This window comes from Macrotis lagotis, chromosome 4 (genome assembly GCF_037893015.1).
Source record: "Macrotis lagotis isolate mMagLag1 chromosome 4, bilby.v1.9.chrom.fasta, whole genome shotgun sequence".
Taxonomy (NCBI): domain Eukaryota; kingdom Metazoa; phylum Chordata; class Mammalia; order Peramelemorphia; family Peramelidae; genus Macrotis; species Macrotis lagotis.
The window spans coordinates 167,930,097-167,949,716 of NC_133661.1; the positions used below are offsets into that span (position 1 = coordinate 167,930,097).

The window sequence follows — 19,620 nt, forward strand, 5'->3', positions numbered from 1 at the left end:
TGACAATTAAATAACCTTTTAATGATCTGTTTACCCTCTTGGTATTTATTTTTTACTACTACATGGAATGGTTTACCTCCTGATTGTCTACTAATATATTTAATTCTAAAACTAATTTTCTCATAAAAATCATTGTGCATTTTAGACAAAAAGAATGTGTAGTTCTTAGTCATGAATCTATTTACTGTTTATAGACTCTCAGAGTGACTTCAGTGAAGCCTTTCAATATATACTTCATTAATAACAATTTTTATTTTCAACTCTAAGTCATGATATTTCCTACTTTATCAGGCTAACAGAAGAGTAGTTGATGTTTTAAAATGATAGTATCTGTGCATTATGTACTTCTGTACAAAACTGTTTTCAAGAGGTGGTGGTGTTATGATTTTGCTGTAGTTTTAACTGAATTTTTGCTTGCCCGCAATGCAGTATTGTCTTGTTTTAAAATAGCTGTTCGTGATCGTCTGGTTCCTCCACCACCACCACCCCATCATCTTTATGCAAAAGCTAATACCTCATCTTCTGTCTACCTGCACTGGGGGAGGCCTGCCTTTACCTCTGCACAGATAATTAATTACACCATCCGCTGTAACCCTGTGGGCCTTCAGAATGCTTCTTTGGTTCAGTATCTCCAAACGTATGTAGCTTCTATTCATAGTCTATTCTTTCCTTTCCCATTTTCACATACTTGTTCTATCATCTTTAATTTGTCCCTAATATTCATTTGGGTTTTCAGCCCCCTTGTCATATTTAGTCATTAAGCATTGTGCTTACAGTGGATTGGGCACTGTGCTGTATGTTCAACAACAAAAAAAGGCAAAAGCAGAGTCCTTTTTCTCAAGGATTCTAATGGGGAATATACTAAATGGGGAAAATGTGTATATTCACACACATGTAGTGCAAATGGAAAGTAATCTCAAAAAGAAGGATTCACTGCATTAGCATTAAAAAGCAGTAGGAAAGAACTCTGATTGTAGGATGCAATATTTCTTTTAATGTTCCTAAATCATTCAACTCAAGAATGGTAGATTTAATATAGCTGTTAGTTTTCCCATAAATGGAAGAGTTGAATTAGAACTAAGAAAATATTGAAGAACTGATTTCAGAATAAGGAAATTATTAAATGCAAATAATGCAAATCCCCAATAAGGGGATTTTTGTTATTACTTGACAAGTTTAAAATATGTAAATCATTGTTAGATCCACTAGATTATATATTACTAGCCAAGATGCTGTGATTATTTTTTAGTACTTGAACTTAATATCTTTTTGTTGTTGTTGTTGTTTGTCCTTCATTCTTTTTTTTCTTTTTAAAGATTTTATTTATTTTGGGTTTTACAATTTTTCCCCTAATCTTACTTCCCTCCCCTCACCCCGCCCCCCACAGAAGGCAATTTGACAGTCTTTCCATTATTTCCATGATATGCATTGATCCAAATTGAATGTGATGGGAGAGAAACCATATCCTTAAGGAAGAAATATAAAGTATAAGAGATAACAAGATCAGACAATAAGATATCAGGTTTTTTTTTTCCTAAATTAAAGGAAATAGTCCTTGGACTTTGTTCAAACTCCATGGTTCTTTATCTGGATACAGATGGCACTGTCCTTTGCAGACAGCCCCAAATTGTCCCTGATTGTTGCACTGATGGAATGAGTGAGTCCTTCAAGGTTGATCATCACCCCCATGTTGCTGTTAGGGTACACAGTGTTTTTCTGGTTCTGCTCATCTCACTCAGCATCAGTTCATGCAAATCCCTCCAGGCTTCCCTGAATTCCCATCCCTCCTGGTCTGTAATAGAACAATAGTGTTCCATGACATACATATACCACAGTTTGCTAAACCATTCCCCAACTGAAGGACATTTGCTTGATTTCCAATTCTTTGCCACCACAAACAGGGCTGCTATGAATATTTTTGTACCAGTGATGTTTTTTTTTTCAAGGCAATGGGGTTAAGTGGCTTGCCCAAGGCCACACAGCTAGGCAGTTATTAAGTGTCTGAGACCGGATTTGAACCCAGGTACTCCTGACTCCAGGGCCAGTGCTTTATCCACTGCGCCACCTAGCCACCCCTAGCAGTGATGTTTTTAGACTTTTTCATCATCTCTTCAGGGTATAGGCCCAGTAGTGGTATTTCTGGGTCAAAAAATATGCCCATTTTTGTTGCCCTTTGGGCATAGTTCCAGACTGCTCTCCAGAAAGGTTGGATGAATTCACAGCTCCACCAACAATATATTAGTGTCCCATATTTCCCACAACCCTTCCAACAATGATCATTGTCCTTTCTGGTCATATTGGCCAGTCTGTGAGGTGTGAGGTGTACCTCAGAGAAGCTTTAATTTGCGTTTCTCTAATAAGTAATGATTTAGAGCAATTTTTCTTATGACTAGATTGCTTTGATCTCCTTATCTATAAATTACCTTTGCATATCCTTTGACCATTTGTCAATTTGGGAATGGCTTTTTTTTTTTAAAAGAAATTTGACTCAGTTCTCTGTATATTTTAGAAATGAATCCTTTGTCAGAAATACTAGTTGTAAAGATTATTTCCTAGTTTACTACATTTCTTTTGATCTTAGTTACAATGGTGCAAAAGCTTTTTAATTTAAGAACTTAATATCTTTAATGTGAAAATTTCCCCCAAAAGTATTTTAATATTAGTGTGAGGGAAAGAAGATGTATTCCTTATTATAGGATTGCTTTGATGTGAGACACTGTTCTATGTACATAGGAAACATGATTTGGCCATCAGTGCAACTGAATTTGTGATACAGTAGTCCCCTTTTTGTGTGGATTGGTTATATTGTTGATTGTCTCTAACAGCAAATCCTCGGGTTTATTGTCATATAAATTCATGTAGATTTATTTCATTCTAACAGAACTCACTATAAAAATAATATGAATGAGAATGAATAGAAGTAATGTTTCCTTTGTATTGATTTGAAATGCTAAAGTCTGAATCATGAGGTATCATTATTAACAAGTCTATTGTTTATTAACATAGATCAGAAACTCATATGTTGGTTCAAAGCTTAGAACCAAATACCAAATATGAATTTGCTGTTCGTTTGCATGTGGATCAGCTCTCCAGTCCCTGGAGCCCTGTAGTTTACCATTCGACACTACCAGAAGGTAAAGGAATGTCACCTTGTATTTATGTTGTGAAAATTGACAGTTTAGAAAGTAACTATTTTGAAGCAGGTACTTTCATAGTTGCTACCATCAGATTGTATTTAGACTGATAGAAAATTTTAGAATTTAGTAAAGGTAATACATTTCTCTTCCAAATGGTTTTTGAGGTTATTGTTCACATTTTAGACTTCATGTCTGTATCATACCAAAAGTGTTGGAAATAACTTCCCTTTTATCCACACCTCCCACTACAAAAGAAAGGGAAAAAGTTTATTTGTATAGTCTTGGGACATCTTAAATATCAAACTGAATTCATTTTTATAAACCTCTGTCTTAAAATATGAAATTCAAGCAACATATGTTGCTTGTTTTATCATCTTTAATTTGTCCTGTCATCTTTAATTTGTCCCTGATACTCATTTTGGGTTTTCTGCCCCTTTGCCATATTTAGTCATTAAGCAATACTAGAATTATATAGCTCACTGTGATTTTTATCATTTTGTTTATTATACTGACACATCAGTACTATATGTGCATATTATAATAATGCCATCTTAAGCAGTTGTTATACTGTTAACTTATGATCAGTTAAACTGTGGTCATTTAAAACTTCATGCCTCAATATATTTATAGTAAAACGGATCGCCCTCTATTCAAATCTCCCCTAGAATATGATGAAATATTTTTTGGTCTCAAAGTTGGTTTCTTTTTGTACTTGTAGACTAACTTTGTACTTTCAGGCTAATATAAGAAAATATATTATTCATCTTAGAAAAAAGACTTAATTTAGTAAATTATATAATCATGTAAAATATTAAAGGGCCTTTTTAAAAGCACAAAAATAATTAACTTTCTGAACAGAGTAAACAATTAGTTTATCATTTTTGAGGTCTAATATATATATACCATTTTCACAAGCCAGTAGTTTATAGAAATTTGTGTTCTGGTAAATTAAATCAGAAGTATCAACATAGGAACAATCAATTAATTTACTAATCAGATATCTTAAGTAATTGCAAGATAACACAAAAGCATTTATATGGTAAATACATTTGAATTTATCTAATACTCTGTGCTTAAAGCTAGTTATAAATAAATGAGAACTAACTATCTTTTATAAAATAGAGACCATATGCAGACTTCAGGTATAGCAATACCAAGTAGAATATTAAATATTTATAATACATTTGGATATAATCTTTATAGATACCTGCACTGGGGGAGAACAAAGGCTCCATTGTCATACTATATAGTTACCCTTTCAGTGAACAAGAAGCAAAAAACATTTTTTAGAGATCACAATCTTCTGATAGAACAGTTCATTTGATTCTTTTTTTTTAACTTTTTTTAAACTTTTGGAGGTTCTTGAGATAAGTTGTCCAGGATCAACCAGTATATATCAGAAGTATTAGGTTGTCCCCACAGAAGCTAATTTTCTAACCACCATGTCCTATTGTCTCCTGCCCCTTTGCTGACTTTTGCAAGTTTATAATACTAGAATTTTTTTTCTGAGTTTTTTCCCCTTGTATTTTGTTATCCACTCTTGCACTCACTCTAAGGCAGTGTTGAGAGTCACTCTCTTCTGTTCAGAAGTTTTCATGCTTTGATTTAGGTCTTTAAAAGACATGTGTGAAATGAAATATACCTAATAATTTCTTAAGATTTTATTTTGAGCCTTTTATAGTTATTTCCAGATGCTTAATTTTTCTCCTAAGTGTATCAGCTAAGATAATTTAAATACTAATGAACCATTTCCCCCAAATAATATTGTATGTTTTTGTCTGTGGATAGCGCCAACAGGCCCACCAGTTGGAGTGAAGGTGACTTTGATAGAGGATGACACTGCTTTGGTTTCTTGGAAACCCCCTGATGGTCCTGCAACAGTTGTGACTCGTTACACCATCCTGTATGCTTCTAGGAAGGCTTGGATTGCTGGAGAATGGCAAGTTCTACACCGGGAAGGTAAATGTGATCATGATTGTCAAGAACTGGAAAAAAAAAGTTAGCAGTTAATCAATCCATCTCAGTGTTCTTCAGGTCATCCAAGAAAGAGGAAATTACAATATTCTAGATCTTCTGGAACCATAGCTCATGTAATTTTGATCTTCATAAGACTCAACTTGGAATAATTACATCTTAAAGATCAAATATAAAGGGGCAGCTAGGTGGCAGAGAGGATGGAGTCTGGAGGACCTGAGTTCACATCCAGGCCTCAGACACTTGGTGATTGCCTAACTGTGTAAGCATGGGCAAGTTGCTTGACCCCACTGCCTTGCAAAAAAAAAAAGATCAACTATAAAGAGATGGGGGCATCTAACCTAGTTGTCTTATTTGTTTCCAGCCCCAAGGTCAAAGTCCAAGAAGTTTCTAGCTAAGATTAGGCCGAATATAGAGAGTTCCAGAGAAGGCACTAAGAAGAAGAGATATAGTTCCCAGACAAGAGGAGACATAACCTGGGATAGTCGATCAATAGGATATTATAAATATAATATAGGATAACTTATTAGTAAAAACTAGACAAAAAGCCATCTGCAGTAGTAGCATAAGCTAATTAATATTTATCTACTCATATCTATTTATTAAAACAGAGATTCTAATTAGGTAAACACTTTATCAAAGGATTTTAGATCTAGAAGGAACTCCAAACATTTAAGTGATTTGCCAACACTTTAATGGCAAAGTTGGGACAAGAATTCAATTCTCCCAAATCCCAATTTCATAATACCTTTCTGCCTTCTTTTAGACTACCTCATTATTTTTATTCTTGAAACTAATAGAAACTTATAGGATTTTATTTCTTTAGAAATAATTTTTAACTTAGCCTTTTCATTAATTCACATTAATTATCACAATAAATATTTTCTGCTGAATGTTTTGAAAATAATAACTGACATGTAGTGCTTTAAAGTTTGCAAAACACTTTAAATGCATTCTTTCTTTTGAGCCATACAACCAACTTTGAGGTGAGAATTACAAGCATTTTTATAATAACCTCATTTATGCATAAGAGGAAATAAACCCAGGAAGAGGAAGTAACTCCCCAGTGATCACCTAACTAATAAGGTGATATTCAGGCTCATTAGCACTCTATCCATTAAGCCATCCTGAGCACTTAAAAACCTTTTGCATTAATTTTTACTAAAGAATTAAGACTTAGTATTAATTGAGTTGTCTAAAGGATTCCAAATTCTTAAATATCCATATTTATTAATAAGCCCAATTACTATAACCTTGATTCAAATGACTTTGACAAAGAAAACAGTCTTGGTTCTTGAATATTCAAATAGGAATAATTTTGGAAACTATAAATATATTGTTCAAAATCAGCTGTTGATAAGACAGCCTTGGAAAATTCAATCTGCTGGTTTATTATCAAACAATTATTTCAGAATATCAGAAAACCCCCTGAGAGAGCTAAGATGATGTTTGGGGACTCAAAATTCAATGGTGATTTTTGGAAGAGGTGGTGTATGCTAGGTCTGCAAGGAAGACCTTGGTCAAGTCGCTTAACCTCTGATTACCTTAGTGTCCTCATCTGTGAAACATGAATAATAGCAGTGCCTTACTTGAATAATAGCAGTTGTTGCAAGGAACAAATGAGACAATTTTTGCAAAAAGTGCTTACTTAGCACCGTGCAGGTTTGGATCATGATAGACCCTATAAATGCTTATTCCCTTGCCTCTTCCCTTTCATAGTACTTGTTTTCCTGGGAAAGTAATAATGACATTTAAAGAAGTCATCTAAAAAATAACAAAAAAAAAGAAGTCATCTGGTCTAAGTAGATATGAGCCTAAATTTAATATTTCAGGAAGAATAGACATATTGATTACAGCTACTGGTATATCTGCTGATATCAGGATTGGTAAGTTCATTACTAATCTTTATCACAAAATGACTTTCTTCCTAGGCTTATCACATCAAACCACACACACACCCTTTATATTGAAAATCAGTTTATCACACCACAATACAGCATACAAACCTAAACCAGACACCTGATATTTGAGGTCTTCCATATAAGAACAGTTGCCTGAACAATGTTTTGGGCTTTGTGGAATGAGTCAATTTGGGGTCTTTTTATATGTGACTTAAATTGCTTCAAGGCATTTGAGCTGTAACCAAAGTGTTGTGTTTAAAAAATGAAGAATCTTAAGTATATGGGCAGACTTTGGGGGGTTTTGGGGGGGTTGTTTTTGTTTTTGTTGTTATTTTGTTGCTTTTAATCACTTTGCATCTAGAATTTTTTAATGAAATTACATTTTGCTTAGTCTCAATTCTTGGTCTTGTCTTTTTCAAGAAATGTTAGAGCACCATCTAGTGGGAGAAAATAACTTCATTCCATTTAATTTGATTAGAACATCTTTTTAATTTAGACTTATTTTTCCCAATTACATGTAAAAACTAATTTTTAATATTTATTTTTTAATTTTGAGTTATAAATTCTTTTTCTTCCTCTCTCCCTTCCCCTTCTGTAAGATAGCAAGCAGCTTGTTATAGGTTATATGTGTATAATCATATATTTCCATATTAGTAATATTTTAAAAAACAGACAAAATAAACCAACACAAGAAAAATAATTTATTTGGTGGAATAAAAGAAGTATATTTTAAAATGCCTATAAAATAAAAGCTATCAATAAAATTTTTTTTAAAAGAGACTCATAGCTGTCTGAATCTTATTTCCTCTAGACAAAATTTCCTATATAGCTCCCATTTTCTTTAGTCTCTCCTCCTGACAAGGCACAAGGGTTGTGATATAAATATTTGGAAAGAAAAGGAGTCATCTTTAAATCATGTCCTTTTTATAACTAGGGTAACTGTATGATTTTGACTTCCTGAATTCTCTCATATGCTCAATATGTCTTCTAGGGTTGTCTGAGTGTTATTGGGGCAGCAAGGTAGTACAATAGAGTGCTGGACCTGGAGTCAAGAAGACTTATCTTCCTGAGTTCAAATCTGACCTCATAAACTTATTATCCATGTGATCCTGGGCAAGTCATTTGACCATATTTCCCTGTTACTTCATCTGTAAAATGAACTAGAGAAGAAAATGGCAAATCACTTCAGTATCTTTGCCAAGAAAACCCCAAAGGGGTCATGAAAAATTAGACACAAATCTAAAAACTTGGTATCATTGTCATTGGCACCAATACCCTTCCTCCAACTCTACTACCAGAATAGGTTGTCCTTTATCTCTGTTAATCTGCCTGATATTAAAGTTTCTTTCTGTTTGACTATCTGATTCTCTCTGTTAATCTCTCTTTTAATCTCTCTGTCTCTCTCTCTCTCTCTCTCTCTCACACACACACACACACACACACACACACACACCGACTTTTATTGTTCTTAGATGTAAACATTTAAAATGTTCCCTTACCAGTTCAAATTTTAATATTAAAAAGAAGCAAATTATTACATGAGTTCCAATGATTTAAAAACTGTTTATTAAGTTTCTATGATGTTATTGTCTAAAATGGTGACTTGATAAAATGTCAGGCAATAATGTGATGGTTAATTACTGACTGTGCAGTTTGAAGAATGATTTTCACCCCCTTTTTGATCTCCAAGTAGATCAGAGGTTACAGACTTTCTACATCTGGTGGGCAGTAAATCAGCCCAAAGAGCTTGGGCTCTTGAATGATTCAGCTCATCTGAAAGACACCATTAGGAAAGAATCTCTAATTCTGCAATATGAACTTTTGCCTTTTAATAATGTTGCTGAATGAAATCTATGACTGCTTTGGTCACAAAGTCCTCATGTTTTGCTTCTAATTTTGTTTATTTTTTGAAGTTTTTTTTAATCATTTGTTTATAAAAGAGCTAGAGTTTTTGAGGTAGATTTTGTTTTGTCTATTAAAAAAACAGCCTTTTCTTTTACATATTTGCTGATCATGAAAATGATAAAATAATGCTTAAAATGGAAGTATCAAATAACCTCACTGTTTCAAAATGAGACTTATTTGGAAAGAAAATAAAGCTATTTTGAAATTTTCTAAGCCACTGTTTTCAGAATTAAACATATTTGGTTTTCTGTAAAAAAAAAAGAATTTCAAAACAATAGTAATTCAATTTAGTTGTTTCTTTATTTGTCAAATTAAAAATAAAAATTAAATTTAAACATCAAATAAAATTTTAAAAAGGTGAATAGCTTGAAGCCTTCCTTATACCAGCTGAATGTAGTATGTCAGGAAGTATCTTTTTTTGTTTCTTATTCTATTTGCCTAAGTAAATTCTAAATATAGGGTTCTGTGTGTTTATCCAACAGTTGTACTCTAAAGTAGATCACATGCTTTTAAGGTCAAGTTGAAACCTAAGATCACCAAAACATCCTCTAGGCAAGTCCTGATATTGCCATTCTAGTTTAGTTGTCTCATACCCCATGATCTGAAGTGGTGCTGTGTGCATTAGGTCTAGCTGACTTCCCATTACAGAAACAACAGGGAACAATAGTTCATCTGATATAAAGTTCTTGGTTATAGACTCATTGGAACTATTGTCAGGGTATCCCAGAGTCATGGCAAACTTGTGTGGTTTATCCACAGGTGCAGTTAGGAAAAATTCTTACTTAGAATTCTTTCCTTCAGGAATTCTCATAATTTGGGTTCCTTATTTTTTTTTCTTAAAAAAAAGTTCAATATAATGTTAACATTATAATTGGGCAGTTTGGTACATGATGGGGACTCAGGAAGATGTGAGTTCAAATGTGACCTCAGACGCTTAGTTATGTGACTCTGAGCAAGTCAAATGTGACCCTGTTTGCCTCTTTTTCCCCATGTATAAAAATGAACTGGAGAAGGAAATAACAAACCAGTTCATTATCTTTGCCAAAAAAACTTCAAGACATATCTGGCTAAACCACAACAAATCATTGTAGAGCTTCAAATAGACATTTCATGTCAAGGTTCATCAAATATTTAAAGATGCATATTAATTCCTCATTTTCTCACATCTATGTTGTTCACATAGGAAACTTGGAAATCCATTTATTAGAAAGCAAATATTATTCATTCTTTCATTTCTTTTTGAGTTTCAATCTTACATTACCATTTCTCTGTTGGTATTCCAAACTGAATGGAGTCCTCTCAAATTAAAATAAGGATCTGGTTATCTTTGATCACAACCCTCCCCTGTTTTAAAATTCCCTATCTGTGTTTAAGTCACAGCTATTCTTCCAGTTTCACAGGTTCATAACCTTAGCATTATCCTTGACTTCTCATTGTCCCTCACTAAATTATCTAGCTAGGATAATTGCTGTTGTAGACTGTTCTAACTCCAGTCAGGCTCCTAGTTGATTAGGTTTCAACAGGATTTGTTTTTTGTTTTTTAGATTTTTTTGAAGGCAGTGGGGTTAAGTGACTTGCCCAAGGCCACACAGCTAGGTAATTATTAAGTGTCTGAGGCCAGATTTGAACTCAGGTACTCCTAACTCCAAGGCTGGTGCCTTATCCACTGTGCAACCTAGCCACCCCCATAAAAGGAATTTATTAGCAATTGCAAATGAAGAGCATTAAACAAGGATAAGCACTGATGGCTCTTTGAGCTGATTAAGTTGACCACAACTCCCTTGCTTGTATTACTCATCATGATCTACCAGTCATGTATTAGAGCATCCTTGGACCTCCTCATGGCTATTTTATATTCAGACGATGATGAGATATGTCAACAGTGTGAGCCCTTCTTCCCCTAAGCTAACCAGATATAAAAAAAAAGTTTTAATAATTTTTAAGGAAAAATGAACTTGCAAAATGAGAAATAATTAGGATATTAGTCTTACAATAACTGCCAAATCTTGCAATTTCTACCTCCACAATAGCTCTTAAAATGAACTTTGGGGGGGGGGCAGCTAGGTGGTTTAGTGGATAGAGCACTGGTCCTGGAGTCAGGAAGACCTGATTTCAAATCCAGCTTCAGACGCTTAATAATATCTAGCTGTGTGACTTTGGGCAAGTCACTTGACCTTTGCAAAAACCAAAACAAAAGAAATAAACTCCTTTTGCCTACTCACATAGCTACCACTTTAATTGAGACCCTTGTCACCACCTCTCACCTAGATTATTGAAGTGATCAAATTGGTCTCCCTGCTTCAAGTTTTTTCCCTACTCTAGGCCACTCTCCATTAAAGTGTTTTTTCTTAAGTGACCAAATATATTCCTTACTCAATTTTAACTCCAGGATAAAATATAAATTTGTGTGATTGGATTTTAAACCCTTCATAGCCTGGACCCAAAAAATCTTTAGTTATTGCTTCTTTTCTGAAATCTGCAAACTGACTTTCTGTTTCTCACACATGATGTTCCATCTTCTTCCTCCATGTCTTTGTACTGGCCTTCCACCACTGCTGAAATACACTTGCTCTTCATCTCTGCTTCAAACAATCTCCCTATTCCTTCACAGTATAAATACAGTTTTCAACAGGAAGCCTTTTCTGATCTTCCAAAACTGCTAAAGATCCTTCCCTTACAATTATATTTAACCACTTTGTATTTATTTGAATTTGTTTACTTCCTTTATATTTATTTTATATATTTTATTTATGTGTTTGTTGTGCTCATCCTCTTACCCTCATTAGAATATAAGTTCCTTGTGAGTAGAAATTATTTCTTTGCATTTTATCTACCATCACAATTCTTGGCACATAGTAGATGCTTAATAAATACTTGATTGGTTTTTTAGAATTCTATTTAAGGAATGGTATTTGGGGATTGTACTCCTAAGATCTTTTTGAATTTCCCGGTCTGCCACTTAGCTAAGTGACTTCAGACAAATCAGTTAATATTGCTGAGGTTTTCAGTTTTACTCATCTATAAAACAGAAATAATAGTGCTTGAACTACCTTTCATATAGGCTTTGTTAAAAGGATCAAATAGAATGTATGAAAAGTATTTTGTAAAGTATTAAATAAATGGGAGATGTCATCAAGAGAATTCTCTTGTGCTAACAAGAATGTATGTATTTGTAGGAGCAATAACCATGGCTTTGCTAGAAAATCTGGTGGCGGGAAACGTCTACATTGTGAAGATAGCTGCTTCCAATGAAGTGGGAGAGGGACCCTTCTCGAATTCAGTAGAGCTTGCAGTTCTTCCAAAGGAAACTTCTGAATCAAATCAAAGGCCAAAACATTCAGATTCTGCTGATGCCAAAGGTCTGTAGAGATGATGTATTTTTTTCTCCAGTCTTAGGGAGAGAAGAAAAGTCTCTTTAGTCTTATTTTTAATCCCTCAAATAGGTAGCTATCTCAATACTTGTTATTCTTTACTTCTAAACCTTCCACCAAAGGTCACCTACTTCATTTCTTTTATTACTTTCTTCTGGTTTTCTCTTTGTACCTTCCCATATTTGAATCTGCAATTGGATCTACTTGCCTCTAATTCTCTAGCTATTCTTTTTGGTCCTTTGGCAGAGTTAACAATGACTTAATATCTTGTACAGAAACTGGTAGTACCAATTGCTGAGGGAACAAATCTGTAACAAAAGCCATAATCAGCAGAATGATTCAACAATCATCTAGATGGGGAAATCATTTCTCTCTTACATTTTTGCCACCCACACAATTTATACATGGCCTCAGGAATCTAACTCTTCTACTGAGAAAAATCATATTCTACAATCAGAATTATTTTGCCTATTTTACATCTTCCACAAAGTTGTCTGTTATTTATGGAAAAAGAGGAGATAGAGTCTTCCTCCATGTTGACTATAAATTGAACACATCTATGTATAAGTAGAGAAAGTACCCCAGCATGTACCAAAAGTGCCCACTAACAGTGTCTATGTGATTATGTGCAGAGCTTGAAACCATAAATAAACCCAATATGTAGAATTCCAAGCTAACATAAAGTTAAAAGTAAATGCTGGGGCAGTTAGGTGGTACAGTGGATAGAGCACAGGACCTGAGTTCAAATCCTGTCTCAGATACTTATTACCTGTGTGACCCTTGGGCAAGTCACTTAACCCCATTGCCTTAAATAATTTTTTTCAGTAAATTCTCTAGTTAGTTAAGGCTGTCTTACATCTACCTTCTCTCTACCTCATTAGCATAACTCTTCTAATACTGGCACTAGTTAATACCAGTTAACTAATTTTGTTAATGCCACTGTTCAATGCTTGGTACTGTTGTTTGCCTTCTGTGTTGTCACTATTTAAGGAAGCCACTTTAGTGCTATCTGAAGTTACTGGACTTAAAATACCTCTCTTCTCTGACATACTTTCATGAACTATATTCAAGAATAAATGGTAGGCAACTTCTCTGTTCTCTTGCCTGGAACTGAGCATTAGCTACACTTAGGCTAAGAAGGGCGCTGCTTTCTTTTTCCATAGAAAGTGTGAAAGAAAATGTTTACTGATTTCCTCCCACAGAAGCTATTTAACAGTGGGACAGGTCCTCTTGAAAGCTTCAGACCAGCATGAATCTGTAGCCTGCCAAAGTACTAGCATTACCAAGGAGGAGGCAGTGAGGGGGTAGAAGGCTACAACACAATGTGGGTTGTCATGAAAACAGGCATTCAGTACTAGATACAGCAGGAACAGAGGTAAAGGTGATAGCAAAAGTCAAAACCAGAGAGTGGCCATAGTGCAACCACAAGATGAGAATGAAGGTTATTTAATGTTAAATTTCTATATGGCATAGTGGCCAGAGAGTTGACCTTAGAGCAAGGAACCCATATTGGCTTGATGCCTCTTGATGACAAGTTGCCTAAGCTTTGAGGGTTTTAGATAACTCTCTAAGACTATACTGCAGAGAAGGTGCCAACACCTTTCTTATCTAGGAATTGCAATAATAGGTCCAGTCCCTGTCTCTAAATCATAAAAATAATCTGTTAACTACAGATATAATGTAGAGACTACCTACAGTCTAGGAGAGTTTGCTTCTCAGCTGACTTAACTAGAATGTAATCCTTCCATGTATCTGGAAATATCACTATTTTGTACACATTGAAATAAAACTAACTAGGGGCAGCTAGGTGGCGCAGTGGATAGAGCACCGGCCCTGGAGTCAGGAGTACCTGGGTTCAAATCCAGCCTCAGACACTTAACAATTACCTGGCTGTGTGGCCTTGGGCAAGCCACTTAACCTCATTGCCTTGCAAAAAAAAAAACCCTAAGAACTAAAAAAAAAAAACCCAAAAAAACCCAAAATGAAATAAAACTAGCTAATGGACTTTCTTGGTTGTAAAAAAAAATAATATTATATACATTTTCTATCTGAAACTATTCTGCTTTCCTTTGTTCCTTCATTTCTTTCTTACATTTAATTATATGTTAGCTAGTGTATATATATGTATATATAATATATACATATATATAATATATATATGTGAGTGTGTGTATATGCACATAAACAGACTTAGCTAAGTATACCTGATTACCCCACTATAACTTTAAACTTTCCAAGATAAAGAAATCTACCAGCCTCAGCCTTCCTGATATGAGAGATTATAGGCATGCAATGCCATTCTCTATGGAAAATATTCAATATTCTTCCTTAGGAAGAAGTGAAACAAGATAAAACTAAATAATTAAGAATTCTTTGAAATGTAACATTTGTTTTTATGATATAATCTTTGAAATAAATACACTGTTTCCCCCCCTCACCACAGCTTATTCCAGTTATTATCAATTGGACCAGAAGTCGATGACTGGCATTGTTGTTGGTGTTTGCATAGCACTGACTTGCATACTTATCTGTATCCTCATTTTGATCTATCGAAGCAAAGTCAGGTATGTTTTCATTGACAGAGATCTTGGATGTTTTAAAAGAAAGTACTAATAACTATAAACCACAAAGCAAACTACATTAATAAAAGCTATGGTATAGAGAGGTTTTTTGTAAAATTGTGGGGCAGAGCTAGTATTTTTCCAAATAAAACTCTCATCTATGTTTTTGTACTTTAATGGGATTCTTTAGAATTAATTACACATTCTAACAAATAAATCGTGTGACATTATTTTGTCATCATTAAGTTGATTACTTTGTAAAAACAAACTGCTACTCTATTGAAATATTCAAGGAAATATCTTGGTTTCTTTAGTGTTTTAAATGAACTTCTAGAACACTCGGGCTATTTCTATATAATGCACTAAATATGAGGCACTTGATTATTAATGAAAACTTCTTGGATTTCTGCATATTCAGGTACCCATTTCAAATGCCTAAATGATTCATTGTTCAGGAAGAACTAATAAATTTTTATGACTACAAGTAACCAGAGTAATATAAATAGTTTACTTCTTTTGAGGAAGCTGATATAAAAATAACTTGTCTTGATCTGTAATTAAAAAGAACTATTTGGAGATTTTTGTAACAGAATATGAGATGAATAGAATTTTACAGAGAAAAACTGGGCAATTTTGGTGTTACCATTTCAAACCAGCATTGATTTGTAGCTGCTTGAACAGTGGATCCTAAGCAGTCTTGAGCCAGGTTGTCATCATTCATGCCATTCTAGTTTAAACAGTTAAATATGTCTTAAAATGGAGATGGAAAAGTTGATAACTACTTAAGTTGTAACTTGTTTCTTCCTAAAACTCAAAGGGGAATTAGAAAACTTTTTGGTGAGTTCAAAATCCAGTGTTGATTTCTACAACAATTAAATGCAGATGGCAGTCTCCAAATTTCCTGTGATAAGCTATAACAAGTATAAGGAATAGTTTGGGGTGGAGGCAGCAAAAAATTTCCTGTTTAGTAAAGAGGTAAAAAAATAATTTTAACATACAAATATCCTTTTTACAAGAATGAGATGTTTTTACGTCTTTTTTGAAATATTATCAGTCCAACCCAAGGATATAGTCTAAATTTTTATGTAGATAATATACAATCAGTTTTTATACTTATAAAAATTATCTTTTCTTTAGACCAAAGGTTTTACATTTTAGTTCTTTTAGCCATTCATTCATAACCTTCATTTATTATCCTTAATTGATTTACACTCAGAGAATGTATTTTTAATTTTAATATTAGTCTAGAAGAGATATCATTATTTAGTTAAATCTACTTTTTAAAAATCAAAAACAAACATCTAAGATTTTTAAATTTCATGCTTCTGTTACCCTTCTTTGCTGATCATCTAGAATTTACTGTATAAACATGTAATACTGATAAAAAATTATGTCACTTTTAGATAAAATAGTTCAATTTTAATGTCTCATTTTGTAATTTTAATGCTTTTTTAAAAGAAATGTTTTAAGTCCATGATTTTAGATTAAATGAATAATCTAATGATTAATGATCTAATGAATTACTAAATCTCTTCACATTTCCTATGTCAAAGTCTTTTTCATCATCTGTACTGTTATTACTCATCACTACAGTTAAAATATGAAAGAGTAAAACTGTTTCAATTGCATAACAAGCTAAAAGTTATCTCAGAAATCTTTAGCAAATGATAAGAAAATAATTGCTTATACCCAAACGGAAAATAAATAATACTTAACAACTGAAGCACTTCATAAATCTTAGAGAATTAATGCTTAATTATTAAGGGAAAAGGTTTTACATGTATAGAAATCAATGGAAGAATTATAGTAGGTTCCTCAAAATAAAGCATTTTGTGATGAAGGTAAAATCTCATACTCTTGAGACTGACAGTTATGGTAATATCTGTACACACCAGAGGAAAAAAATGTTAAAGAATGTATTCTTCACACAATATATTTGTATAAATTTGGTCTTTTTACATATTTATTATATGTGATAATTTTTTTTCAATTTAAAAAAAATTTTAGGAAAACATCTACTTCCAAAATTTCACAATCAGGAACTGAGCAATTATCTCGAGCCAGTACTTCATTGGCCAATGGGAATGAGATGAGGAAGAACCTGGAAGGAATTGTAGAAAATGAAGAATCCTTATTACCAATGATAGCACAAAATAGCTTCATTGATGCAAAGGTACTCTGAGCTTAGAAGCAATAGTGTATTACAGTTACATAAATGCATTTTTCTGCCCTGTGTAATATATTTATCAATAAGTTAACCCATAAGCAAAATAGTTTTTGTTTCCCAAAGGAATAAAGAGGTGATTGGTCTGAGTCACAGTTGAGAAATCGTGAAGGACTTTGAATGATCCTCAAATGTACACTGCTTTAGAAATTCATCTTTTTCATTTATTTTCTAAATTTGAATTTTTTTTTCGGCTAAAACCACATTTTTTCTCCCTCCTCTCCTACCTATAAAGAAAAAACAAAGTCATGTTTTTAACTATGTCCAAAAAAAATGCATCTCATTATGTACCCTGAATCTATAACCTCCCTCTCTCAAGAGACAGATAATATGTTTCATCATTAGTCTTTTAGCATTTTTTTATTTCTTTTACCAGCATTCTTAATTTTTTGAAAGTTGTTTGTCTTTACAATGTTGTTATTATAGTCATTGTTCCCCTGGTTTTCTTCACTCACCATCGGTTCATAGAAGTCTACCCAGGTTTCTCTGAAAACATTCCCATTTTCATTTTTTCCAACATTAATATTCTATTATATCCATATTCTATAATGTGTTCAGTCATTCCCTAATTGATAGGTGCTCCCTTAGTTCCACTTCTAAAGCCACTACAAGAAAAACTGCTACAATATTTTTGTAATATAGTACCCTTTCCTTTTTACTTTGGTCTTTTTGGATGATAGACCTAATAGTGATATCACTGGATCAAAAAGTATACACAGTTGTAATAACTTTCAGTGGTATAGGTTCAGAATTAAAAGTTCACATTCCAGGGGGTGGCTCGGTGGCACATTGTATAGAGCCCTGGAGTCAGGAGTCCCTGAGTTCAAATCCAGACTGAGACACTTAATAATTACCTAGCTATGTGGCCTTGGGCAAGCCACTTAACCCCATCGCCTTGCAAAAACAAAAAACAAAAAAACAAAACCTTAAAAAAAATGTTCATATTCCAGAATCTTTGCCAAGAAAACCTTAAATGGGGTTAAAAAGGGTTGGACATGTCTGAAACTACTGAACAACAAAATAGCAAAAGTTTTAAGCATCATTACTCTACCAGTAATTCAGCTGCTCAGAATAATGGACCACCATAACCTTGGAACATTCAGAACTATAAATAACCCAAAGTGCAATGGACAGAGACATAGTAGTCTTCATAGGAGATGTGACCCTGAGCCGTTATCATGACTAGAATAGGTGACTTAGTCATTTAGAAAGAGTGACAGATACATTAAGAACATTACAGAATTAATATTAAAAGAATTAGAGGAAAGCCTATATTTTGTTAGGTAGATTTACTTAAAGACATATATTGGAATGAGAAAAGCTAAGAAAGCATGGATGGATTATAATCTGTTCTATTGGTAAGAATACCCATAGAGATGAATCATAAATCCATTAAAGTATACTTGACTATTTATGCACAGAATCATAGAAATATAGTATGCACCACTTTTCTGATGGATTTATACTAAAGAATGCGATCCATCTGAGAGACAGAACTGATGGTATCCGAACACAGTGTGAAGTATATTTTTTTCTTTTTCTCTCACTTTATTTTTCTTGAGGTTTTGCTCTCTTTGTTGGGGGCGGTATGTTTACTTTTACAACAAGACTATTGTAGTGAAAATAAATATTTTTTAAAAAGAAAAAAGGGGCGGCTAGGTGGCATAGTAGATAAAGCACCAGCCTTGGAGTCAGGAGTACCTGGGTTCAAATCTGGTCTCAGACACTTAATAATTACCTAGCTGTGTGGCCTTGGGCAAGCCACTTAACCCCATTTGCCTTGCAAAAAAAAATAATAAAAGAAAAAGAAAAAAAAAGAAGTGAGAGAAAATCAGTAGGTTATTACTTCAGTCGAACTTACAACAGTGCTGATTAGAGAACACAAATGGATTGTATAATAGTAGAATAACTATAAACCCAGTTTGGCTTTAAGCCCATGTTAAGACCATGTATAACCACATTGCATCTTTAGAAAACATGCATTGAAATTAGAATAGCAAATTAAATTTATTTGATAAATCTAAAATAAAATAATATACACCACAAAATATGTATCATGCTATATTGTCATTGGTCAGTCTAGGTATAACCTTATTAATATCCCATGTTGCTACTAAAGTCAAAGAAACAATATAATGTATTTTATTTCTTGTTTGTTCTATTATTTTCTTTTGACCACAAATGTAATATGCAGAAGTTTTTGAAGTTTAAAAATTTTAAATTTTCATTTTCATTTTAGGGTGGAACTGACCTAATTATTAATAGCTATGGTCCTGTAACAAAAAATAACCCTAAGAAGAAATGGCTTTTTTTCCAAGACTCTAAAAAGGTGAAAATTGAGCAGGTAACTGAATGTAAATTCAAACCTGAAAGTACTCTACTCTATATGAAGTAGTTTTTATAAAAGGGGGAAAGAAATAAAAGAAAGACCTGTGTATTAATTTTTAAGCTCCTTATTAAAATCTTATTTATGATGCTATTGATTATAGATCTGACATTAATTAGAGCTGCACAAAGGAAAGTTTGCTAAAAGTTCTTTCTCTGCCT

The 19,620-nt window shown here is 33.4% G+C and overlaps 1 protein-coding gene across 1 annotated transcript in view; it reads left to right on the plus strand.

Moving 5' to 3' along the window:
• The window catches only part of PRTG (protogenin), a 134,767-nt gene that overhangs the window by 108,851 nt on the left and 6,296 nt on the right, over window positions 1-19,620 (plus strand). The window contains exons 13-19 of the mRNA XM_074234616.1: window positions 451-637; window positions 3,007-3,134; window positions 4,926-5,096; window positions 12,094-12,276; window positions 14,732-14,852; window positions 16,857-17,022; window positions 19,313-19,417. Of these exons, the coding sequence (XP_074090717.1) occupies window positions 451-637; window positions 3,007-3,134; window positions 4,926-5,096; window positions 12,094-12,276; window positions 14,732-14,852; window positions 16,857-17,022; window positions 19,313-19,417 (1,061 nt within the window). The remainder of the gene's footprint in view (window positions 1-450; window positions 638-3,006; window positions 3,135-4,925; window positions 5,097-12,093; window positions 12,277-14,731; window positions 14,853-16,856; window positions 17,023-19,312; window positions 19,418-19,620) is intronic.